Source organism: Hippichthys cyanospilos, chromosome 12 (assembly GCF_059441005.1).
Source record: "Hippichthys cyanospilos isolate Australia breed blue-spotted pipefish chromosome 12, RoL_Hcya_1.0, whole genome shotgun sequence".
Taxonomy (NCBI): Eukaryota; Metazoa; Chordata; class Actinopteri; order Syngnathiformes; family Syngnathidae; genus Hippichthys; species Hippichthys cyanospilos.
This window is the reverse complement of record NC_142380.1, coordinates 10,504,276-10,527,727: the sequence shown is the minus strand read 5'-3', so window position 1 is coordinate 10,527,727 and position 23,452 is coordinate 10,504,276. Positions and strand designations below refer to the sequence as shown.

General features: G+C 40.1%; 2 protein-coding genes and 1 long non-coding RNA gene across 6 annotated transcripts in view; 2 read left to right on the top strand and 1 right to left on the bottom strand.

The window, feature by feature from the left end:
• Positions 1–14,657, top strand: part of LOC148414805 (guanine nucleotide exchange factor VAV3-like) — a 43,875-nt gene extending 29,218 nt beyond the window's left edge. For 3 of the 4 annotated variants that reach the window (XM_088429234.1, XM_088429235.1, XM_088429233.1), the window contains exons 23-28: positions 1–117; positions 5,076–5,163; positions 6,203–6,332; positions 9,916–9,969; positions 13,208–13,356; positions 14,176–14,657. In XM_088429234.1, coding sequence (XP_088285360.1) covers positions 1–117; positions 5,076–5,163; positions 6,203–6,332; positions 9,916–9,969; positions 13,208–13,356; positions 14,176–14,217 — 580 coding nt within the window. In that variant the 3' untranslated portion in view covers positions 14,218–14,657. The remainder of the gene's footprint in view (positions 118–5,075; positions 5,164–6,202; positions 6,333–9,915; positions 9,970–13,207; positions 13,357–14,175) is intronic. The other variant, XM_088429236.1, reaches the window with a different exon arrangement.
• Positions 9,353–23,452, bottom strand: part of LOC148414804 (netrin-G1-like) — an 82,560-nt gene continuing 68,460 nt past the window's right edge. Inside the window, exon 7 of the mRNA XM_088429241.1 lies at positions 9,353–10,131. Within this exon, the coding sequence (XP_088285367.1) occupies positions 10,121–10,131 (11 nt within the window). The 3' untranslated portion in view covers positions 9,353–10,120. The remainder of the gene's footprint in view (positions 10,132–23,452) is intronic.
• Positions 9,988–13,013, top strand: LOC148414806 (uncharacterized). The gene is made up of 2 exons (XR_015867430.1): positions 9,988–11,025; positions 11,090–13,013. It is a non-coding gene; the product is annotated as an uncharacterized LOC148414806 (long non-coding RNA).

Genomic DNA, 23,452 nt, shown 5'->3' with positions numbered 1-23,452 from the left:
GTTTGCAGGACCGATGGAGAGGTGCCAGGCCGAGGAAGAGCTGCAGGACCGAGGGAACAGTACCTATCTTGTTCGGCATCGGAGTAAAGAATGCACCGAGTACGCCATTAGTATAAAGTAAGTCAACACTGTAGAAGTTGTTATCTTCTGTCTGATCTGTATTTAATTGTGCTTCCGGGAAAGATTTCCTGGATGGGTATAGCATTCCCTGGGTGGATCCGCATTTGAGCCAATGCTAATGCTAATGTCTGATCATACTGGATGGTTCCTTGATTGCATTGAATGGATTTAGCGTAGAAGAAAATGTCTCTTTTTATTCAGGGTTTGGCTGCTCCTGAATGAACTTCCAAGATAGATTCATGTTGGACTGGACTGGGCCCGTTGACTCAAAATGACTGCTCTTGATATAACATCTTGAACAGTTCAGTGTTGTGTAGATCCACAGCGGTCAAAACCTACTCAAAACATCAGGGTTTGGCTGCTAGATCCGTAACGGACTTGCTGGGTGGACATGTGGTTGATTTAAGTCGTTGTTTTTTGGTCGAACTTCCTGGATCATTTGGGATTAAATGCACCTATGGTAGATGAATCAGGGTCCCTTGACTCAAATTGTACTTCTGGTGACTGAGTGGTTAGCATGTATGCCTCAGAGGTCGCAGGTTCTCCCTGTAATCGGGTTTCCTCCGACCCAAAACATGCATGGTAGGTATATTGGACACACCAAATTGAGCTTAGATGTGTGGTTGTTCTTCTACGTGTGCCCTGTGATTGGCTGACAACCAGTTCAGTATGGATGGATGGATCGATGTGTTTCTGATTAAAATGTATGTGGAGTACTGTGTCGGATTCATACAGTAGAGGATGTAATTTTCTTGACAGATCAGTGTTTGACTTAAGGCCTCAACTTTCTGGTTTGATCAATGATCAATGTTAATGTAGGGACCGTTTTTAACACATTTTTTGTTGGCAGTTTTTTCTTAAGGGTTCTTTTTTGGTTCGACCTTCAGAATGGATCAGGGTTTGATGGAATTCTCCATATGGGTTTGGTTTTGACTGAACATATTGGACAGTTCAGAGTCTGATGGGTCCTTAATAGATGGAACTATCTCAACAGAGATAACATGATAATGAAGTTCTCCCCTCGAATGAACTTCCTGGAAGGATTCAAATGATTGAATATCTAAGATTCATCTTTTTTTATTTAACTTTCTGGTTTATTTAGGGTTTTTTGGCACTCCAAGATGGATCCATATTTGAGTGGACTTTATTGATTGGTCAGGATATTACTGAGGTCTTGTCGTTGGCTTGCCTTCCACTCTTTCTTAAAGATTCATTCCTTGTTGAACTTCTTGGGTAGGTCAGGTCATGAAGGGATGAGATATATTGATGAGTAAACTCAAGAAACAGCAGCTGTGGAAGTAACTTCCTGGATCACTTATCGGTATTTGTGAATTGATCTGTTCTTGGTTGAACTTTTTGAATCTCGTCTGCATCTTAACTGGATCAGCATGTGAATATTCTGCAGTCTACTTTCATGAGACACTCAGTAGTCCTCACTGCAGCCGAGAGGCCTTAATACTGCAGAGGCGTAAAGGTTCCATATCACTCCCTATAACTTCATTTGTTCCAATGCTAATCAATTTTGGTTTAAGCCTATTGAATTGAATCATCAAAGCAAACAATGCATTTTTTGTGGTTAGCACATGATGCTGCATCCTATCGCCCTTTACGTGCACTCAGCTCTCGATGCTATTATGCAAAAACAATAGAGACCAACTGCCGGCTGCTTGAGATGCTCGGCGTCAAATCTTTGGAAGATGCACAAAGGAAAATCCTTTTAATTTCCCATCCATTGTCATATGTCTTCAGTCCGGAAAAATGTGTGTGTGCGTATGTGTGTGTGTAAGTGTGTGTGCATGGCTTTACATACCAATGATGCATGCATGCATGACTGTCGAATGGCAATGAATGCTACTCTAATAAATCTACATAAATCTACGTGATTTTTTTTTTTTTTTAGGTTCACTTTCTAAACAAAGTAAATAAATGTGTATTTGTAGGAGAGAAATTCTTGTGCAGTAGATACCTTTCTTACACTTCCGTTCATCTTTTAAGGGAACAACATGCAGCAAAAACATTTTCAATTGAGGGTTCTTAGTAGGAAATTTGTCTTCGAGTAATTCAAGTACCCCGCTTCCAAAAATTCTTGAGGCATTTTTTCTTGCCCCAGATACCTGCTTATTAAAATACACGTCAGAAAAAAACATATCAAGCCGCGGCAACAATTGCTAATGCTCTCCATGACAGCAAAACCTGCCAGAAACTTGGTGAGAAAGCCAATTTCAAAATAAACCTTGGCTCATCAAATAATATATGGACATAATTGTCTTAGAGTGCTTTTATTTTGAAGTTGTTCTTGTTGTGTGTCTTGCGGCGATTCTGAAATCACGTTTTCATCAATAAAAATCATCAATAAAGATCATCAATAAAAATCTATAATATTTGATCATTCATAGTAAAGTGGAATTTTGTTATTTGGTCTTCTGTGTTTCTAATTATTTTCTTTAGTCCTGTCCCTAGTTACAAAAAATTCAGGTCAAAAAGCGCTGCTTAAGGAAAACATTGTCTCGTGTTACAAAAAAAAGTTCAAGATACAAAAGGTAAACAATGTTGTGTATAATGAGTCATAAGACATCGGCGCTTGCTCAAACTAGACTGTAATGTAATACGTTATGAAAATTCGCTATGTCTTTTTGTTAGATTTGATGCATTTTTATAATTTATTAATATGCCAGATTGTCCAGAAGCGTGATTTAGTTCTTTGCTTCGATGTTTACTGTGCCTTGCACTTTTTAACTCGCTTCACCCAGTGTTTCCACCTATAGTTAATGCTGTTGAGCTAACAAACATAAAATTTACATTAGCTACGGCTAACATTGTACATATGCACATAAAAACACATACATGGTCTCTACACTCACCTCCAACACACCAGCTCTATCTCAGAGCAAACAAATTACCAGTAACTGCATTTGCATTTTCAACTGCAATGATTAATATGATTAATTTAAAGAGTTAAGGAGTGTTTTGGATTATTCTTTACATGATCTGCTTTGAAATCGATGATTATTATGTACTACTGTAATTCTAATATGTATTTGGTACAGTTGTTGAGGGATTTTTATAATTTATTAAAAGTATTAATTTAAAAGGTTTAGGAGCTCTTTTTGAGCTTGCAATGGATTAAGCTATTTACGTGTAAAAAGCGGTCCTGCTTTCAAAAAAATTCACATTACGAAATGACTGATACACCAATGCAAATGAATGGTATACCACAGTATACCCAGATAACAAAAATAAAGCCAGAACCTGGATTTTCACTGCACATATTTGATCATATATAACGGCTTACATCATTTATGAAGAATACATGATGTAAGCTGTTATATATGATCAAAAAGTTCGACAAAAATATGTTGCGTTTCATACTAATCAATTGTTACTTTGAATGCTCTTTCTTTCGGCGTTCTGAACAGATCCTGCTTTGAAACCATTCCTATTGCACAGGGATGTAGTGCTGAGACCTGATTTTAAAGTGTCACAAAAATTGACCGGAGCAGCATGATACTGTATGTTTGTTTAACACCTTGAGACCAGGTGAAGCAGCATGTGGCCCATTGCCCACGGTTGTTTTTGTACTCTCTGTTCCAAATAATTGATTGTAGGTTTGTGTTCTGTGCAGCGTGTGTGACAGTTGTGGCCATGTTAGCCGGAAGAACTCGTGTATGCTGTCTGCAATTCCTCTCCTTCGCTGCAAGGAAATAAACTTGGAAGACAACCCTTGGTGTCTTCCTGCTTCTATCTATCCATTTTTTCTACTGCTGATCCTCATCGAAGTCATGAGTCAAGTGATGATCACTCATGACTTCGATGAGGACACACACATATATGTATATGTATACGTATATGTATACGTATATGTATATGTATATGTATATGTATATGTATATGTATATGAACAATCAATAGTCACAGACTTAAGCCTTGTATGGATGCATTTTATCTCCAAAAGAGGACATTCAAAGAGCTGGAGCTGAGATTTGATGTTGTAACCACTTGTTCAATGTGCTACCAGGGTCTCCCTTTGTCATGCAAATCGTGACACACTTTTAATCCATTCTCAATTGGAAAGGTCAGTTTGTTTGGCGACCTGTACGAGCAATATGACCCACCTTGACGAGGAAGGCAATAGGAACATTGCCTTTATGTGTTATGCAGCGCATGGCTCCGTGCACATCAATAATGCATTCCGCCTTTGTATATTCATAATGTATCCATGGATTGGCGGCGTGACTGTACGCCTCTCAATCGCTACACCGGGAGATTTAAAAATGCGGCTCAGTCAAGATACAGGACAATCACAACAATTCACACAATCACACAATTATACATAGGTATTGTGAACTTTTTTTTTTATCTTCAATGGTTGTTTACAGTATAACCTTCAAACAAAGGACACAGTAACATATTCAAAGTTGTGACTTGTCAACATTTTATATCAGGAGCTACATTTTATTTTGCTTCAAGCAAACTGTGTCTTTATTGAGAAGCCCAAAATGCTGTTGTTTTTATGTGGGTACACATCTTAGCCATCACCTACTGAGCCAGCATACAGACATTATCTCATCTGTAGACATTTAAAAACTTAAGTGAACATGCATGCATGTTTTCAGAATTTGGGAGAAACCTTTAGCAAAGAATATGCAAACTTCACCCTGGCAGTCAGCAGCAAAAACAGAAAATGAGTTAGTGATGCGATGTTACATACCTATAAGTCAAGTTTCAGAACCGGTCATTGTGACTGCTCAAGTACCAGGAGGTTTGAATCTGACAGCATGTTAAGACATGCAATCTGCCATTAGATATTTCTCTCATTTGAGTGAACGTGGAATATTCTAAAAAGGTCTTGAGTGTGCTCTTAGAGACCTTCGTGACTTTCAACACGGTAGGCCGGGCCTGACGTTGGAAGCATGTCTCGTTGATTAGCCGCGCATGTCTTATTCATCCTCGCGCAGGTTCAACGACAGAGTCAAGCACATTAAGATTCTGACCAAGGACGGCTGCTTTTACATCGCGGAGTGTCGACTCTTCAAAACGCTCCTGGTAAGGCTCTGAAATGCTCCGCAAAGCATGAAACATGAGTGGAATCTTGTCCGTTTGATGTTCTGTTCAGACTGTTTTGGTGTCAATCACTGCAAAATAACACCATCATTAAAATATGCTAAGTGGATGAATAAATCAATAAAATAAACAGTATAGTGAACAAGTTGTAAGCAAAAATAAGTAGTTGGTGGCTAGGTGGTAAGTACAATATTTACCGTTGGTACAAATGGAAGAGCGTGACAATAGGTGCATACATTTGATCGGTAGGTAAAGTGGGCAGGTTCCAACAATTTTTTTCCAGTCGCATTTTTATGTCCCATTTTTATGTAGGTCACGTCCCAATATGCATTTTTTTTTCCAGTCCAGTCAGCAAGCCAAGTGTCCTGACTTGTTTGGCGAGTTCCAATTGTGATCCAAGATAGCATTTAGCATTAGTTAAATTATTAACACAAGCACTGGTTGTTGTAAATTTTCAGCAAATTTGTCATTTCCTGGTTTTTAATTTTGCTTAGTTTTCATCCAAAATTAAGTAAATTAAATAAGTAGGATGGTAGTTAAAATAGGTCAGACGTTACAGCAGTTTAACAGATATGTTGATATTTATAGTAGGTGTAACACGGGGGTAGGCAACCCCATCTCTAGAGAACCGCGTATCTGATGTCTCTCCTATATCACACCTGGTTCAAATTATCAGCTCATCAGCAAGCTCTGCAGAAGCCTGATAACAATCCTGATCATTTCAATCAGAAGTTTGTAGGTTGTAGGTTCTTTTGTAGGCAAGTACAGAATGTAGATAGGTACAGTAGGGTGCTATAGAAGGAATTTCTGGGTAAGTAGTACTAAGTAGAATAAGTTGGAAGGTTTATTATGAAGACAAATAGGTAAATTCAGTGCTGATGCATGGCTAGTTGCATTTGTTGGTACAATGGATTATTAGGTGTTAGGGGAATTTTTTGTATGCATGTTGCAATAACAACAGGAGTTAGATGCTGATCAGATTGATATGTCAGACGGTAATCCGTGTTCTGGTCTTCTGCAGGACCTGGTGGAGTACTACAAGCAGCACTCCTTACAAGAAGGCTTCAGCAGCCTCGACACCAATCTGCGCGTCCCTTACCGGGAATGCTCCTACGAAAGCTTGCCTTGGGCCATTAGCAAGACTGGCAGTGGTGAGTGCGCCCTCGCAAAAGACTTTGCCGGAGAGACTCTTGCGTCTGACAGCTGGAGATGCTCCCAGCTTAGAGCTCGTGTGGATGCCGAGAGAAAATCACAATTTATTTGAGGGCCCTGTCTTTTGGGCTTTTGTGGAGAAATACTTTTTGCTTGCAAAAAGCCATCAGTGGGATGTCAACGCAGTGTCTTTGATAACAAACGCATTCTTGAAAGAAGGAGTGAGGAGACGGCAGGTAGCGAAGAAAGTCACGATAATGAGACGGTTAGACAGACAAGAGAGGACGTGGACATGAAAGAGACAGATGGGGAAAATGGAGTATGACAGACATTAATGAACCTCAAGTTGTTGCCTCCTCTACATAGGTACTTAAAGGGGCACTACAGTTATTTCGACATTTTCAGCAGTAAAAAGTGAATATTTTGTCTATAATGATAATGATAATATGTATATATGGTTGCTATATAACTACGTTATTTTACTTGTATCAATAATATGCAAACACGTTTCACGTTAACTGCAAATTACGTCGTGTGTTCAAGGCTTTGGTAGTGACCAATCACAGCTCACCTTTTTTCTGGGTTTAGTCAAGCTGATTGCTGATGGGTTATTATCTGAGTCTGTGAAATGTGCTTTTACAGGTATTACATATAAACAAAATCTAAACTTTTCACCGATCAAAATGGCTAAACATGTTTTGTCAGTAATATTTTAGGTAGAGTAGGTAGGTTTTAAGATAGCGTACAGCATGTGTTCAAACTGCAGTACGGGGGCCATTTGCGGCCTGCCATCCATTTTTCAGCGGCTCTTGCATACTGCATGTAAAATTGAGAGATTTTGACATTGCACGTTAAAAAATAAAAAAGAATGATGGAGGTGGGCAGAATGAGAAGGCAGAATGTCCCACTTGCCTGGCTTTGCTTCCTTGATTTCAGTGCATGTGAATTAAAGTCAAAGAATTTCAAAGCGGCCTTTGCATCCTTCTGTTTTTCTGTATGTGGCCCTCATATGCAAAGGATTCGACTCTCCTGACGTACATACAGTATCTACTTTAGTTTTGTATATTTGGTATGTAGCCGGAACACTTAATACAGTACGGTGCAGTAAGTCAAGAGACCACTTCTGATGGGTGTTACAAAAAATCAAGTAAAGATAAATGTAAGTTGAATGGAGAGGAATTCTGGCAGCCAAGAATCACCAGAGTGCTGCCAGTTAGAGGTCGATGCCCCAGGCGAGCACCGGGAGCCCCCCTCCTCGGGAGCGTCATTCCGGCTAGCACGCCGCTCGCCTCCGAGACGCATGCACAATTTTCCTGACAGGACATGACATGTCACTTGCACAGCCAGCCGAGTAGAAGAAGAAGAGAGGAAAAAAGAGAGTGAGTGACACAAACCTGAGGGAAACCCCGGGTCTCGTGGCGGGAACACAGCCCGGGGAAAAAGTTTGCAAATAAAAAGCGCGGGAGGTAGCTGCAGTGAAAATACGTAAACAAGCACCACAGGTAGAACAAAGCTAACGTTAGCCTTTTGTGTGTGAAAGTGTGTTGAGTGTGTGAGTGTCTGCACATCCTCGTCCCTCCTCATCTGCCTTCAAAGCGGCGGCGCCATTGCACGGGAAGACGCTTTGACAGCCACTGATGCCTCGGTGCATTCTGGGATAGATTATTATTGCCTTAAGTCATCCGCCCCCATAGACTTAGAGCAAGGGAGTGTGGGCTCCAGCTTCCGTGGAGAGACAGATGCCATGCCAAACAAAACAGAAATAAAAATAAATAAACACATTCAAAAGAAGGAATGCTTATATGCTGAAAAAAAAAACAGATGCTTCTGCTGCTCTGCCACAGAAGCTTTTATCTGACAATACACATTTGTGCACAGATAAAGACTTCACCTTGAGAGATTTGCCTGGCCAATTGTTGCTCGGCACTTGCTCGGCCGTTGACATAGAAAAATACAAGTCAATATCTTTATTTAATACAAACACAAATACAGTGTTCCCTCGCCAATTAGCACTTCTCTTTTTGCAGCTTCAGTGTGTCACGTTTTTTTTCCAAAATATATATGTCATATATTGATAATACCATAGAGGCAACGTTAATGACACTTTACATCACTGCTTTACAACAACGCCTATCCAATCCACTACAATAACTAGCCCACGTTCAGTCTAATGTGGATTTTGAACCAGTCTTACAGCCTATTAATACTGGATCTGGTTCAAATTTGTACAAATATAACACCTGGTTTTAACTTCTTCACAATCATTGACATGATATGTCAAAGGTCCTTGGGTGACAGTGAATGAGTGTAAATAGACGCCTCCCCTAAAGAAATGTAATATGTAATAAAATAATTTGCCAATTTGGGTGTCACTTTAATAAAGAGGTTCCCACCCCTCAGTCGTTTTTGAGTCATCTATCTAATTTCAGTTAATTTCAAGATGTATTACGATAGGCTTATTTAATCACATGACACCTCTGGGTCATGGGGCAGTGAGGACATCAATTGAAGAACACACTAGTTTCTGTGTTTACTGCCACTCGGCAGCTCCCAGTCTTCTCATAACTTCTACTTGGTAATAGTGTCGCTTGTGAGTTGTGTTTTGATTTTCTTTTATGCGTGTTTGTTCGTACATTTCATGTTGCATAAACCTTTAGTTTGTTTGTATTGTGAATAAAGGTGAATTTGTACTACATATTTCCGTATTGTTTCAGTTTTACAAAAAATAACCTTCAGAGACTGAAGAAAACAGTAAACAGCTCAAATTTATTCCAGCCTCTTCATTTCTCTTGAAGTCTGTTCGCTATAATTCCATTTTTGTTCTGACACACACTGAGGACAGAATAGAACTATTTATTTTTTTCACACACTGAGGACAGAATAGAACATTTTTTTTTTTAATGATCAGAGTGTGAAAGCTATTTAAAAAAAAAAAAAACAGTTACTTGAGCGCCAACATTTCACTCACAAAAAGTTGAGTAATGAGTAAGGAGTATGAGTAATAAATAGATGTCTTTGGAAAGGGGGAAGGCCCAGTAAAGAGACAGGTGACGAGCGCCACTGATTGTGAGCTCATATATTATGTGCACTCTATATTTGGCATTTGCCCCCCATCGACGATAAAATTGTCATGCATTGGTATCTCCCCCCCCTTGTCAATTGTTGATAAAAATCTCTAGCGTTGACCGGTCCTTTGTGATGAATAGGTTGGGGAGCCCCCCCATAAATGGAAATGGAATAATGACTGGAAAAAAAATTCTGAATCTATAAATAATGACATATTACCTGTAGCAATAACAATGAATGAAAATGATACAAATCTTTATATGATTAAGGACATTTTTGAAAAAAAACCTCCCATTTAATCTCCAAAATATTTGTAATTGAAGTTCACTTTTCATCTTGTTGAGTATGAGTCAAAATGGATGTTGTAAGGAACTCCTCTCACTCTTCTCGCCCACTCAGCTTTGCTTCTTTTGCTTCATCTTTGACTTTGCCAACTTTCTCTCTCTTGCGCTATTCTTTAACCCTCTGTCTCTGCTGCTTTCTCTCTCTCTTTTTTGGCTGTGTTTGTGTGTGTAGTTTCTCCTGGTGGTTGCTGCTTTGTTCCTCCCTCCTCCTCTCCTTTCTGGTCAGGTACAGCGACACGGCCTTCCTCTGCTCTCCGGTCTTGCTGCATGAGATTTTTATTGTTGCTGTTGTTATTGTTTTTTCATTCCACTAATAAATAATGCAAAAAAAAAAAAAATCTTTGAAGCTCAGTAGCCAGCCGGTGGTGCTGTTCACATCAGGATTTGGCTGAAAATGACAGAGAGAGAAACTATTGATGGTAGTATATTGGTGTTCGAAAAGGATGGGATCAATGGAAAAAGTAATATAATCCCAAATAAGTTACTCCAGAAATAAAATACATTTCATTTTAAACAACAATTAAAGCTCAAGCATAGATGTCAAAATGCGGTCACTCCACAAAAGTGTGTGCATCCACTTTGGGTACAAATTGGGCCTGCCCCCAAGTGCTGGGATGACACCTTGCATGTTTTTCCAATCACATTTTCACTCATGAAATTGATGCGTGTTTCCTCTAACCCAGTGGTTTTCAAAGTGGGCGGTACCGCCCCTCGGGGGGTGGTGTGAACTTTCAGGGGGGCGCTGACGAATAAACAGGCGAATGGGGGGCGTTGAAATAGTGAAGGGGGGCGATTGAGCAATTACATTGAAATGTGACGTTGGTGTTTGTAGAAAGACCGGAAAAATTGATTGTCTGTAATAAAAAGTCGACAAAAAACAAGCTTTATTGAAACAAGAAACGTTGTCTGCTCGAGCGCTCACGAGCAGCGCGCATATACCGTATATCACTAACTGTCGCGAGTTTATCGTCGATGCAGGCGACTGGGGAAACCACCACCATCCAGTCAGCCGCAGAGGAGCACACAATAGCGCGCCGGCAACGCTTAACCACAGACGTATGCGCACAGCGACCGGCTTAATGCATCAGCTATCAATTTTTATGATTCGAGGTGAACTGCGCATTGGTCTATTTAAAGAAACGAAATTAGCGAATAATATCTGAGGCGCCTGTCTTCTATTTATTTAAGCTTCTCTCCAGATGCAAGTCAGTTTTTATAGCTGCCAGAAAGCAACTATACGTGCGCGATTTTCTCATCATCACGACAGAAATCATTTTAGACGGTAAGCTCAATGCTATCTAAAAACGAAATTTTTTGGCTCTAAAAACAGTTTGCATTTTTTTCAGGGATAACCATGGCAGCTTCAGGAACATCGAAAAAGAAGTGCAGGCAATACTCTGTAGAGTACTTGAAGTATGGATTTATACAATCACCGACCAATCCGCAACAACCCATGTGCTTGGTTTGTGAGAAAAACTTTTCAAATGAAGCAATGAAGCCGTCTAGGCTCCTCGAACATTTACAGAAGATTCATCCCAATAAATCCGGTAAAACATTGGCGTTCTTTCAAACTCTTCGAGATCAATTTCTGAAGCGAAAAACAATGAATATGTTTATTTCCTCATCGAAAAATTCAGATGACGGTCTGAAGGCTTCTTACAACATTTCTTTGCTGATAGCGAAAGCCGGCAAGTCCCACACTATCGGAGAAGACTTGATTCTGCCTGCAGTTAAAGAGGTTATTAAAACAGTTTTGCACAAATCTCCTGAACAAATCATAAAATCGATTCCTCTCAGTGACAACTCAGTTCAACGAAGAGTGGACAAAATGGCTGAAAACGTCGAAGAGACTCTCTGTAAGATGTTGATGACAACTGAGTTTAGTTTGCAATTGGACGAATCCACTCTTCCGGGAAATCAATCACTACTTCTTGCATATGTACGCTTCATCAAGGATGGATCTTTGTGTCACGAATTATTGTTTGCACGTCTCCTGGAAACAGATACCAAAGGAGAATCACTGTACCGAGCTGTGGAGGACTATTTCCAGGGAAAAAGCATTCCACTTATAAACATCATCTCATGTGCTACAGATGGCGCCCCGTCCATGGTTGGTCGCCACCGTGGATTTCTAAGTTATTTGAAGAAAGCTGTTCCGGAAGTCCTCACAGTTCACTGTGTGATCCATCGACAACACTTAGTGGCAAAGAATTTGAGTGAGAAGCTAAATAAATCCTTATCTATTGTGATTACTGCAGTCAACAAAATCAAAGCAAATGCTCTCAATTCTCGACTGTTCCATCAGCTGTGTATTGAAAATGACGAAGATTTTCAATGCCTGCTTCTCCATACAGAAGTTAGGTGGTTGTCAAAAGGTAACTGTTTAAAAAGGTTTTACACACTGTTTAACAGTGTTCTGGATTTTTTTCAAGAACCCAATCCTGAGCTTTACGACAAACTGAAATCGAGTAAGACAGATATTGCTTACCTCACTGAAATGTTTTACAAATTCAATGAAGTGAATTTGCAGCTGCAAGGTGATGAGACTTCGTTAATCAAAGCCAAGTCCGTCCTCTCAGCATTCCTCTCAAAATTACAGCTCTACAGCAGAAACCTTGGACGACGCGAATTCCGTCAGTTTCCTTGTTTGTCTAACTTGGAGAAGGAAACGGGAGTGAAGGACGATGACATTGCCGTGTACTGCGCTCATTTAGCAGAACTCTACAGAGATATGTCAGTCAGATTTAACGACATATTTTCTCTTGAAATCCCTGATTGGGTGATCGATCCGTTCACTGAACCCAGCACAGAAGTGCCAACCCATCTAGAAGAGGAACTTGTAAGTTTGCAAAATGATGAGGATCTGAAACCAAAGTTCAAAACCTCTTACCAAGCCTTTTGGATGCAAACAGCGATCCCAAAACGCTATCCAACCCTATGGAAAGCCATCAAGTTGTTTTTCATTGCTTTTCCGACTTCCTACCTGGTTGAAAGGGGGTTCAGCGCTGTGACAAGGCTCCTCACCAAACAAAGAAACAAACTTAACATCACAGAGCGCGGTGATCTGAGACTGCTCCTGACAAACCTTCATCCTGATGTTGACAGTCTGATTGCAATGCACCAAACCCACCCATCTCATTAGGCAGGACAGTTGTTAATGGTTACTCGTTCAGTTTTACAATTTATTTCAAGTTCAGTTCAAGGTGTTGTAATTGAAGAATAAATGATAACCTTTTTTGTTTATTAAAATTGTTTTTTTTAGTCTTCAAACTGTTTGTGATTGATGAATCAACCAATTCTTGAGACATTTAGCAATATAGTCGTTCTAGCGTTCGTTGGAAAGGGGTAAAGAGGGGGCGTTGGCATTTTGGCCCGGCGGTGAAGGGGGCGGTGGCCAAAAAAGTTTGAAAATCACTGCTCTAACCCATCCTCCATTGAAATTTGCCACTCTTGTGTTCTGCCAGTGTTTTCTCCCCGAGTGGTGGCTGTAGCCGTGGCTCGCGATGACTTCAGCTCCAGAGACGCGTGGGCGTTGTCTCTGCTGCGGGGGGACGTGGTCAACATCTATGCCAAGAAGTCCAATGGCTGGTGGAAGGGGGAGGTGGCTGGAAAGGTGCGGCACCAAATGATTATGTGTGAAGTCGTTCCTTGCAAAGTGTCCACTGGAAGGAATAGATGTAATGTTTATTCATCTTCTGATTGGATCGGTAATCGATTACCTTTTTTTTTAAATGGTGAGCGGCTCAAAAGTTTTTTTTTTTTTTATTATTATATAAATGATTAAATGGATCTTTTCCACAAATTATGTAAGCTATGAAGCCTTTAAATGGAGTAGGATGTTGTCTTGTTTCTTACTGATAGTTATACAAATTTGTAGGCGACCGAGCGATCAAAAACATAATGTTAATCTGTTAAAAATTTTAATACAGATATAATAATTAATTAAAATAATAATAATCATAATAACGGGCGGGATGGTGGCATGTCCGTCTCACAATTTAGAGGTCACGTGTGTGTGGAGTTTGCATGTTACCCCAGTGCCTGCTTGGGGTTTCTCTGGGTGCTTTGGTTTCTTCACACATTACAAAAACATGCATGGTAAGTATGTATTAAGAACAGGAACAGGAACAAGAATAGGTATGTTTGTGAGAATGAATGGTTGTTTGTTCTTTGTATGCCTTGCAATTGGTCGGCAACCAGTTCAGGGTGTACCCCGCCTCCAAACAGGTGTATGTTGCTGCTGAATTTATATTCCATAAAACTAGTATCAGAATGCCACAATTAAATTAGTAGGATTGCACAAAATACATTATTCTAAATATTTAGTTTTTACTTGACTTCTCCCTTCATGATTATATCCACGACCCAGCTTCCTATTTTCCAGTTTTAACCATAAACTGTTCATATTCTGTGTTTGGTTTCCTGTCCCCAGGTGGGCTGGTTTCCTTCAATTTACGTAGAAGAAGAGGACTGACTGAGCTGGGTGACTGAAGTCTGACGCTGAGTCATCTCCCTAGCACGCCAGATGCCTTTGGTGTCACCGGGAGAACTCAACAGGAAAGGGCCGCACCCTCAAAAACCTCCGGCCCCTTAACCCCTACTGACGGGACTCTTATGCAGAGCACATGTCAAGTCACAGATCCGTATCTGGACCCCCCCGGCCTTCAATCTCCCCAGCCCATGAACCCCCTCCTTTCGCCTCTCTTTTCTGCCTCACCTTGTCTTATTATTGATGACTTGATGGGCTGGTGTGAAAGTTGCCTGGGCTGTCGTCATGTTGCGTTAGCGGGGAAGGCTCTGTCAGTCGGCTTGAGGGCGGGCATGTCCGACTAACAGGCGCCAGATTGATACTGGAACTCTTTTGTTCACAAGTCAGGTAAATAAATGGATTATTTCATGAATTCAGCAATCAAATAGGAGCTTTGTCTGATTCCTTTTGTCTACAGAATGATGGGTGAAACAAACAAATCAATATAGTGACATATCCTTCTCACCTCTGATGTAGTTTTGACACATATGGCTCTCTAGTCATAGACAACACAGGGTGTTGAAGCATGAAAATGGACACACATTGATTTTAATGCCAGAGCAAGTCTTAATTCAGCATATTTAGGAATCTGGCCATAGTGGTGTACTGAAGGTGTTTCCTTTGATGCGCCTCAAGTGCACCTGACAATTAAATGGCTGAAAGTAGACTAAATATTGTGCTTGCTGAAAACAGGTCCAGGTAGTATTTGTACATGCCATCTGTCATTGCCCTGTTCAACTTCACACCATTCCTCCGTGGAGGTCCACTTTCAGTTTCTCATGAACATACTTTGTACACTCATACATCCTGTAAGGACCCCAGCTCATGACACACTGCTTCCGTCATGTGAAGAATCAAACTCTAGAAGGGTTACTTTGATTGGATGGGAAGCAAACCCAAACCTTAATCCTGCAATGGCACAAACCACCCATTTCTAACCATTTCTGCTGCATGTCTGCAAAAATAGCAAAACCTGTGGAGTTTACATGTTTTCCCCATGCCTGTGTCAGTTTTCTCCTGGTACTCTATTTTTCTCCTACATTCTTAAAAAACATACATGATAGGTATATTGGGCACTCCAAATTTAGCTATGTGTCCTGTGATTGCTTGGCAACCATTTCAGGGTGTGCCCTGCCTAGGACTCAACGACAGCTGGGATAGGCTCCAGCATGCCCGTGACCCTAGTGAGGATAAATGGATGGAGGATTTGCAAATGTCAATTATCAAGCATTTTAACTAAGGCTGGGACAAAATAGTGCCCTGAACTGTTGACAGAACATGATTTCAGGACAACATTGTGTTGTTTTTATCGGGAGTCGGGAGCAACAGTCGGAGTAGAAAGACGAGAGAGGCTGTTACGCTGTACTCTGCCTGAAACAATAAAAGCGTACCAACGTATTTGTGTTCATATACTGGTAAACTAAGGTTTATTTTGAAGTTGGCCTTCTCATGTTTCTGGCATGTTTTACTGTAATGCAGAGCATTTTTTTGTTGCTGATGCAAAAAGCATAGTGTAACTGTAGAAATTACATTTTGTTAAAAGTATGAATGGCAACAGGCAAAAACCTTGTACCTTCAAAATATTCACTTTTCAGGAGATCCTACAAAAAACATGTTTGTTTAATCATTAGCAAAAAAAAAAAAGCAAGCCATTTTCAACCCTTTTGATCCATCAAACATTCCTAAATATAACAAACATATGTGTGGGGTGGCCAAAAGCACAGATTAAAAAAATAAATAAATTAAAAAAAAAAAAAAAAAAATATATATATATATATATATATATATATATATATATATATATATATATATATATATATATATATATATATATATATATATATATATATATATATATATATATATATATATATATATATATATATTCACGATATTGGCTGCCACGATTATTTAAGATGATGACCGGCGACTTTCATTATGCTTCGGGCAGAAAACATGGAGGATTTCTGCTGCCCGAATACGTAAATAACTTCTGGCGAGCGCACATTCACAGGTGAGCAATCGGGGGGGATTTAGGGGAATTTCGATCGTTTGAATGTACTAGTGTCTTTGTATGCTGTAGAGTTCATTTACGTGTATCGTCCAACTGCGAAGAAAGCTGCACGTAGCGAGTGCTGCAGAAAGCGTGCAGCAAATTTACGCGTGCAGCAGAATTACCGGGGCGATATTCTGCGGGTCTTCTTTCACTTCAAAATTAGGACGCGATGGTAACGCTGAAATTGTTTTTTCTGCCGCGCTACGGAAATATCAGGTTTCAATCCCACTTTAAGAGCCTTTAGAGTTTAGATGACAATGTTTCTCAAATGTTTGCATGCTAAAATCCTCTGTTTGTCTCAGCCCCTAATGTACCGTACTAGCTCTCAATTGAGACCCGTTTTGCAAAATCCGATCTTTCCATACTCTGAGTGACTCTGGTTCTTTTAGCAGCCTCTCATCAGTACCTTTGTGAGAGTGATTGGCAAAAATTGGAATAAATTGGGTTTGAAATGAACAAAAAAAAAGACATTCTTGACTGCTAAATTCATGCTCACTTCGAGTGATTCTGGTACTTTTGTAATGTTTGTTTTTCTTGTAAAAAAAAAAAAAACTTTAATGCTGTTGTTGGTGTTGTTACAGGTTGGTTGTAGTATGTGCTTGGTTCTAAGTAGGCTTCATTTATTTCATGGGTTGCACTCAGCAAGTAAGTTAGCTGTGTTGCCTTTTTCATGGGTTGATCTCAGCAAGTAAGTTAGCTTTGTTGTCCTGTGTGCAAGGTTTTTGGGCATATTTATTACTTACTTAATTTATTTTAGCTTATTATTATTTTTAAGTATCAAATCTTGAAGCTGCATTTATATATACTGCTTGTTTAAAAAAAGCGCAATAAATAGACCAAACATGATGAATAATCATGATCACAATATTATTTTGGCCTAGACATTGCATAGACACAATTAGTAAATAGCACACATGGTGAGATAACTGAGGACATTTGTCAATCCCGAGGCAGTCACCAATCATCCAAATGAAGAGATGAACATTTGTTGGCGTGTGTGAGCTTGTGTTGGATGGAATGTGTTCTTTGATGTTCAGGTCTTCATTCAAACCACAATTGGGGGGTTCGTTTGATCACCGCGAAGGAGCTTTGGTGGAAAAACCAAGAAGGCCTCCCACTTTCTTCGGATTTTGTTTGCCTTAAATCTGTGTGGTTCTGCAAGGAATGATTCAAGGGTGATGTAACGTCCGCTCACTAGAGAGGCAGCACAAAGGCGTTTAGCGATGCTGTTCTACTACACACACGGCAAGTGACTGTCATCAATAATTGATTGAATGAGCTCCTATAAATTTTTGTTTTAAAAATGGTAAATTGGAGATGTGTGGAAGGGCTTCACCAGGAATTTTCTTTTTTTTTTCTTTCTATTTTTCCTCGCCAATGCAATTGACATTAGAGATCAGGTACCTTTTGCTTATGGTTTGAGTAGCAAATAAGAAGACAAAATCCTCTATGTGGACACATTCCGGCTTTAAAAAGAGAAAGCCCAACAACAGCATTGTGGAAAAAAGTTGCCGCCTGTTTTCATTGCGAACATACGTGTATTATGAGTTCACGCGGTGAAGAAAGAGACAAAGCACATGCCACAAAAAACATGTCAGATGTAGGTTCCAGCTAGGGAGACCATAATATGTAAATGATGGAAGAGCTACTGGCAGGAGTCACCCATCCATAACGGACTTGAAAAGCTGACCAACAAGTTAAACAAAAATCCCCATTCCAGAAAATGTGTTTTATGTGTGCTCAGACTAGCCAAATATGTCATTAATAGAATTTCTCTTTTGCGTTATAATTGTTTTTTTGCCCAATATATCGCAGTACGCCTTTGATGTATCGAATTATATCGCAATACACTTCCAAGCTGCAATACCCAGCACTACAATCTCAACTATTTCATATTCACTTTTATGATTGTTTATGTACACATTTCACTTTGTACTTGCTGCATTTCCATAGCTGCAAATGAACAAAAATGCCGCTTGGATGGCGAGGTTTCGCCTGTGCGGCGGGGCGTTGAGCTATCAGTATTCTTGTAATGTAAACAGTGCCTGAGGCGCGCTTTACCCCCGCGGCTCTGCAGCCTCTCTAATGACCCGAGTCTGCCGGCTGAGCGCTCCACCGCGCTTTGGCGTTAACGCGGCCGTCACACAAAAAGGCAAAGACAACGGCTCCCCCTCAAGACGCCACCTCACCGTTATCTGACTGTTCCTGTCTCAGCGCGGGAGATGAAAGGCGGCGACAAGGAATTTGGACTAGAGACGTGGATCTATTTGTGGACGAGATTAAAGTATGAGCTATGTGGAAGCAGCTCAAGCAGGGGTCCTCAAATTGAATTCTTAAAGGGACAATGTTTAAGATTTAGACCGTTTTTCACTAAAAATGAATAAATTATAAAAATTTCAATAACTTAAATAAATGTGTGTTTATCGACCAACAGTATTTTTTTAAATATAATTGTAGATCTAGTTGTGATTAAATTATATTACATTGGGGGTGGCACTCCTCCGGAAGTCGCCATGTCTGCTATCGGAGGAAGAGTGTTTATTTCTGCAATTATTGTAATGCCCACAAGCTCCCACAGGCGCATGTGAAAAAATTACACATACTCCCACGGAGTAAAGCATGGATACTTTGAGTACTTATTGCTGATAAACTGACAAAAATGAAATAAAAATCAGAAATTATTCTAATACTTGTTTTAAACACATGTAAAATACAAAATAAATTAATCCACAAGGTCAAAAGGTCAATTTACCAAAATATGAGCCAATCGTGTAAATTAAGATCGATAAACAAGAATCCTCGTTGACAGGCAGTTTTGCCCACCAACTATAGAGTCTGCATGTTCTCTCCGTGCCTGTGTGGGTTTTCTCTGGGTACTCCCTTTTCTTCCCATGTTCCAAAAAAGCCGCACCTCACTGCTCTTCTATAGCTTCTCCACATCAGCACCAGATTCCCTCCAAAGTTCCCTCGCTATTCATTTGGTGCAAAGACTGAAGCTATTAAGTGTTAAAGCACACAAACCCGTTTGTATCATTTTATCCTGTCACCAAATGTAAAACATTAAAAGAACTGATAAGGAATCAGCTTAGATAATGCTGATCATTCTATCTTATTTTTTTCACTAAATGCTTAACTTGAAAAAAAATGCGTAAAGCATTGCACTGCTGTTTTTCTAAATCACTTGGGAAACAAAAATGTTGTTGACAGCAAGTCCCGCACCGAATTTGACAATGAGAGAGCCACTGCATCACCTGCTTCTATGAATGTGCAATTAAATTTCAGGAATCAAAGCCTTTTCCCTGGGGTCATCATGGAAGTGTGTTGTTTGACCAAACAGAAATGACTTGTCCGTGAGCACATTGCACAGGGTGTGTGGATATATTCGATCATTTATTTGACAAACTAACAACGAAACAGCTGCATGTCAATTCAGCTTTCAAGGGTAGAAGATAGAAATGTTACTATTTTGGCACAAAAGCAGGATTAAGCGAAAAGGATTGGGTCATGGTGAGTTAAGTTGTTGAACTGTCGTCCGAGATGGCATTTAGAATGAACTAAAATATCAACGCAACCACTGGTCATCAGATTGAATAGCAATTACATTTATTATGAATATTTCCTGGTGAGAATTGATTGCATATTTCATTTTGAGCAAACTTGCCATGTCCCAGTTTTCAATTTTGAAAACTGATCACCTTACATTCACCCCTCAGCTCTAATCATATACTAATCCCAACCCTCTCTCTTTTTTTCTTTTTACTGACGTACATGAACTCAATTAGCGTCTTGGCTTGGGGCAGGAGATACTAAAACGACCCTTCCTTCCCCAAAAATCTGTCAGTCATTTGATTTTCACACCGCCGCCCCGCCTTTGATTTCACAGCCTCGAAAGGGCATCTGTCACTTCAGTAAAGGTTGTTTTGTTTGGATGCCCGTGTTCCTGAATCCATCATTTTTCTTCAAGAGCAGCCGCTGTCGTGCATAAACAGCGCCGGTGCCAAATAAGGAAAAACGAAAAACACGGTGTGATGGGTTCACGCGTCACAAGAAGGGACACGTTCTCCGTTAATACACGCGGCTCCTTCTCTAGCACTGCGAATTAAGATCTCTCTGATCAAACGAGTCCAAATGAGCCGATCCTCAGAAAAAAGCGCTTCTTCGCTCCCTCTCGCTATCGCCTCGTCACCCTCGTTACTCTCTCTTGAAGTCGTTTGTGCTTTGCGCTTTGATGCTTGACAGAGGGTCGCGCTCCTTAAATGCGAGCCGGCGAAAGGAATTTGCATTAATGGCCGACATTCTCATGTACTTAACTACAGTTTAGCTTTTGGGGCCTTTTTTCATGTTTTCCAAGACGTGATTGAGACGCTCTTCAATGAACTTCAACATTTACAGTATCACAGTAGTGGAGCGGTTTACATGTCTGACTCACTCTGTTGAAATACTTCTGTATGTTTTTGCTAGTGAACTGAAGTTTATGCTTACTGTTTATTTATGCCCTACACTTGATTGGTGACCTAGCCTGTGTGTACCCTACCTATTCCCCAAAGTCAGCTGGGATAGGCTCTTGCCCGTTATAAACAAAAAGACAATTTGAGCATTTTTTTATCACCACTGTTCTGGATGGTGGGGGTTTAAGAGGGCTAATCATCAAAAAGTGACAGTGCTCCGCCGAGGGTGGCGAACCGGCGCCGGCGCGAACACGAGTGACAGCTCCGAGGTCAAGAGTCGCTTCTCGCTGCCATCTGATTAGCATCATCCTTACAGCGAGACGCCGAGCATCTGCCCGTGACCCGCAGGGACGCGTTAAACAAGGTGGTGGCACTGCTCTTCACGGATGATGATTTGGCATCGGTGACCAAGCACCCTTTCCAAGGTGCGTCACCTCCTTCGCTATCACGCCGCTGCCTTTTTGTCTCAGGGAGCCATTTTGAGCTAGTTAACTTGAAGCATGTATTTACTCGGTTGCAGATGGTGTCTATTTTTGGAGGAATATTAATATAATCTTTAAATTATATTTATCTCAAGTGAAGCTGGAAGTTGGTATTATATTCTGAGGTTCTGGGTTTGAATCTTGCCTTCTGGTGTACTACAGACTTTGCATGTTCCCTGCTCATTTTCTGCACAGGTGTTCCCGAATGCCAGATCCCAAGTGCATTTTCATATTACCATATTTTCCTCATTATAAGGCGCACCTGCAATTAATGACATATTTTAAAATCATTTACATATATAAGGCGCACCGCATTATAAGGCGCAACAGTAGAAGGAGTCAAATTTTATTAGTAGATTACAAACCTGCTTTCTGACAACTCCATTCACTCCTAAAATGAATAAACAACTGTTTTATGTTTTATTTTATTAGTAATTTTGTGAGTTTATCTGTTAACAGCAAGGTATAACATGAACCTTTCCTCCAGTGCAATCACAATATAGTAATACTCAAAGTAATAACAATAATAACTCAAATAATAACTCTAAACTCTCCATAGCATAATAACTCAATGTCAATATGACCAACCTTGTTCAACTGTAAACACACAAAAGAAACAGGTGAATCTTACTTTATCAGTTCATTCCCCATCTACGAATCCCAATCTCAATATTGATCCATATATAAGGCGCACTGGATTATAAGGCGCACTATCATCTTAAAAACAAAAAAAAGGCCTAGGTGCGCTTTATAGTGTGGAAATTACGGTAATTACATTCATCTACAAAGCTTACACTTCCAGGAAAACAGGCTGTAAGTTTTACTTAGAACAATCATCTTGTACATTTTACCGTTACAGAAGTGTTATTTTAGTTCCAGCCCCCTCACCGCTTCCTCTTCCCTGTTCAACTTGTTAAGGCAGAGGCAAAGGGACCATTAAAGCTCACCATCACCGCCACATGAAATAAATGAGGACAAACGGATTTCTTTCGGAGCTCTGGGAGGCGAGCAAGCAGACTCTCGTGTTTATTTATGAACGCCGTCAGGAGCGGATACATATATGATTCCTTTAACGGGGCGAGGTTTCAGCAATGCCGACCGAGGCTGATTTGCAATCGAGGTGGAAAGATTTGATGGCACAGAGGGATGGCAGACAAGAGCTGTGATGGTGATGCTGAACAGGATTACCATCGGTAGCTGGGGAGCTGATTGTATTAAAATGAGGAGATGTGATTGGGTTGTGGTCGTGACAAGAAATCAAACTTTTTTTTATTTCTAGTCTGGAGGGGGTCAACTTCCTCGCCGGAAGCTAAATTGAAAATACGAATCGTGCCTTATTTCCTGTAGTTGTGTAAGGCACGTATTCCAACTCAAGAGGTTATGGTCACATTTTTAATCATCGCATCACATTGCCATGCGTCATATTGCATCATGTCAGATTGTAAGGCATCCCTTCTGCGGGATGCAGTACAAGTACACCGAAACAAGCACTTTTTTGGCAATAAATTAAAACAGATTGCTGCGTCTGATTTACTACACTCTGGAACTACAACTGTAGTGGAATATCCAAGCAAATTTCACTCAGCAACTACAAATTATATACACACGTGTATATCATTTAACATTTGTTTTTTCTGGCTCATTTGCCAGAAAAATTGTGTCGCTAATGACAATGTGCATCTAAATAAAATGTAATTAAATAAAGGCATACAAAGGAGTCACTGTAACACATGTTTTCTCATCTTCCGATTAATTTGCTCTTAATCTGAAAAGAAAAATGTACTGCCATGGTTACAAAGCATTAAATTAAATTTGCCGATACATGCTGAAATCCTTTTAAAATCTCACATGTGCCTTCAAGTATCCCAATTTGAGACCCGCTGTCTTAGACTATGTCTTTGGCAAACTAAAGATAAACAAACACATACCATATAGTTTGTGACATTGCATCCTATAACATTATATTGCAACGTTATGCTATCATATATTGCATTATGTATGTTATGCATTGTATTCCTTTGCGTTACTTCCATTCCACTACTGTCTTATGTCTATAACATGTTTGCGCACAGATGGAGAAAGGAACACACATCTCTGTATGTTGCGTCGTATCTTATCTTTTGGCTTCGTTTTCTATCACATAGCATCACAATGCATTATTTTATTACAACACATCGCATTACATCTTAATACAA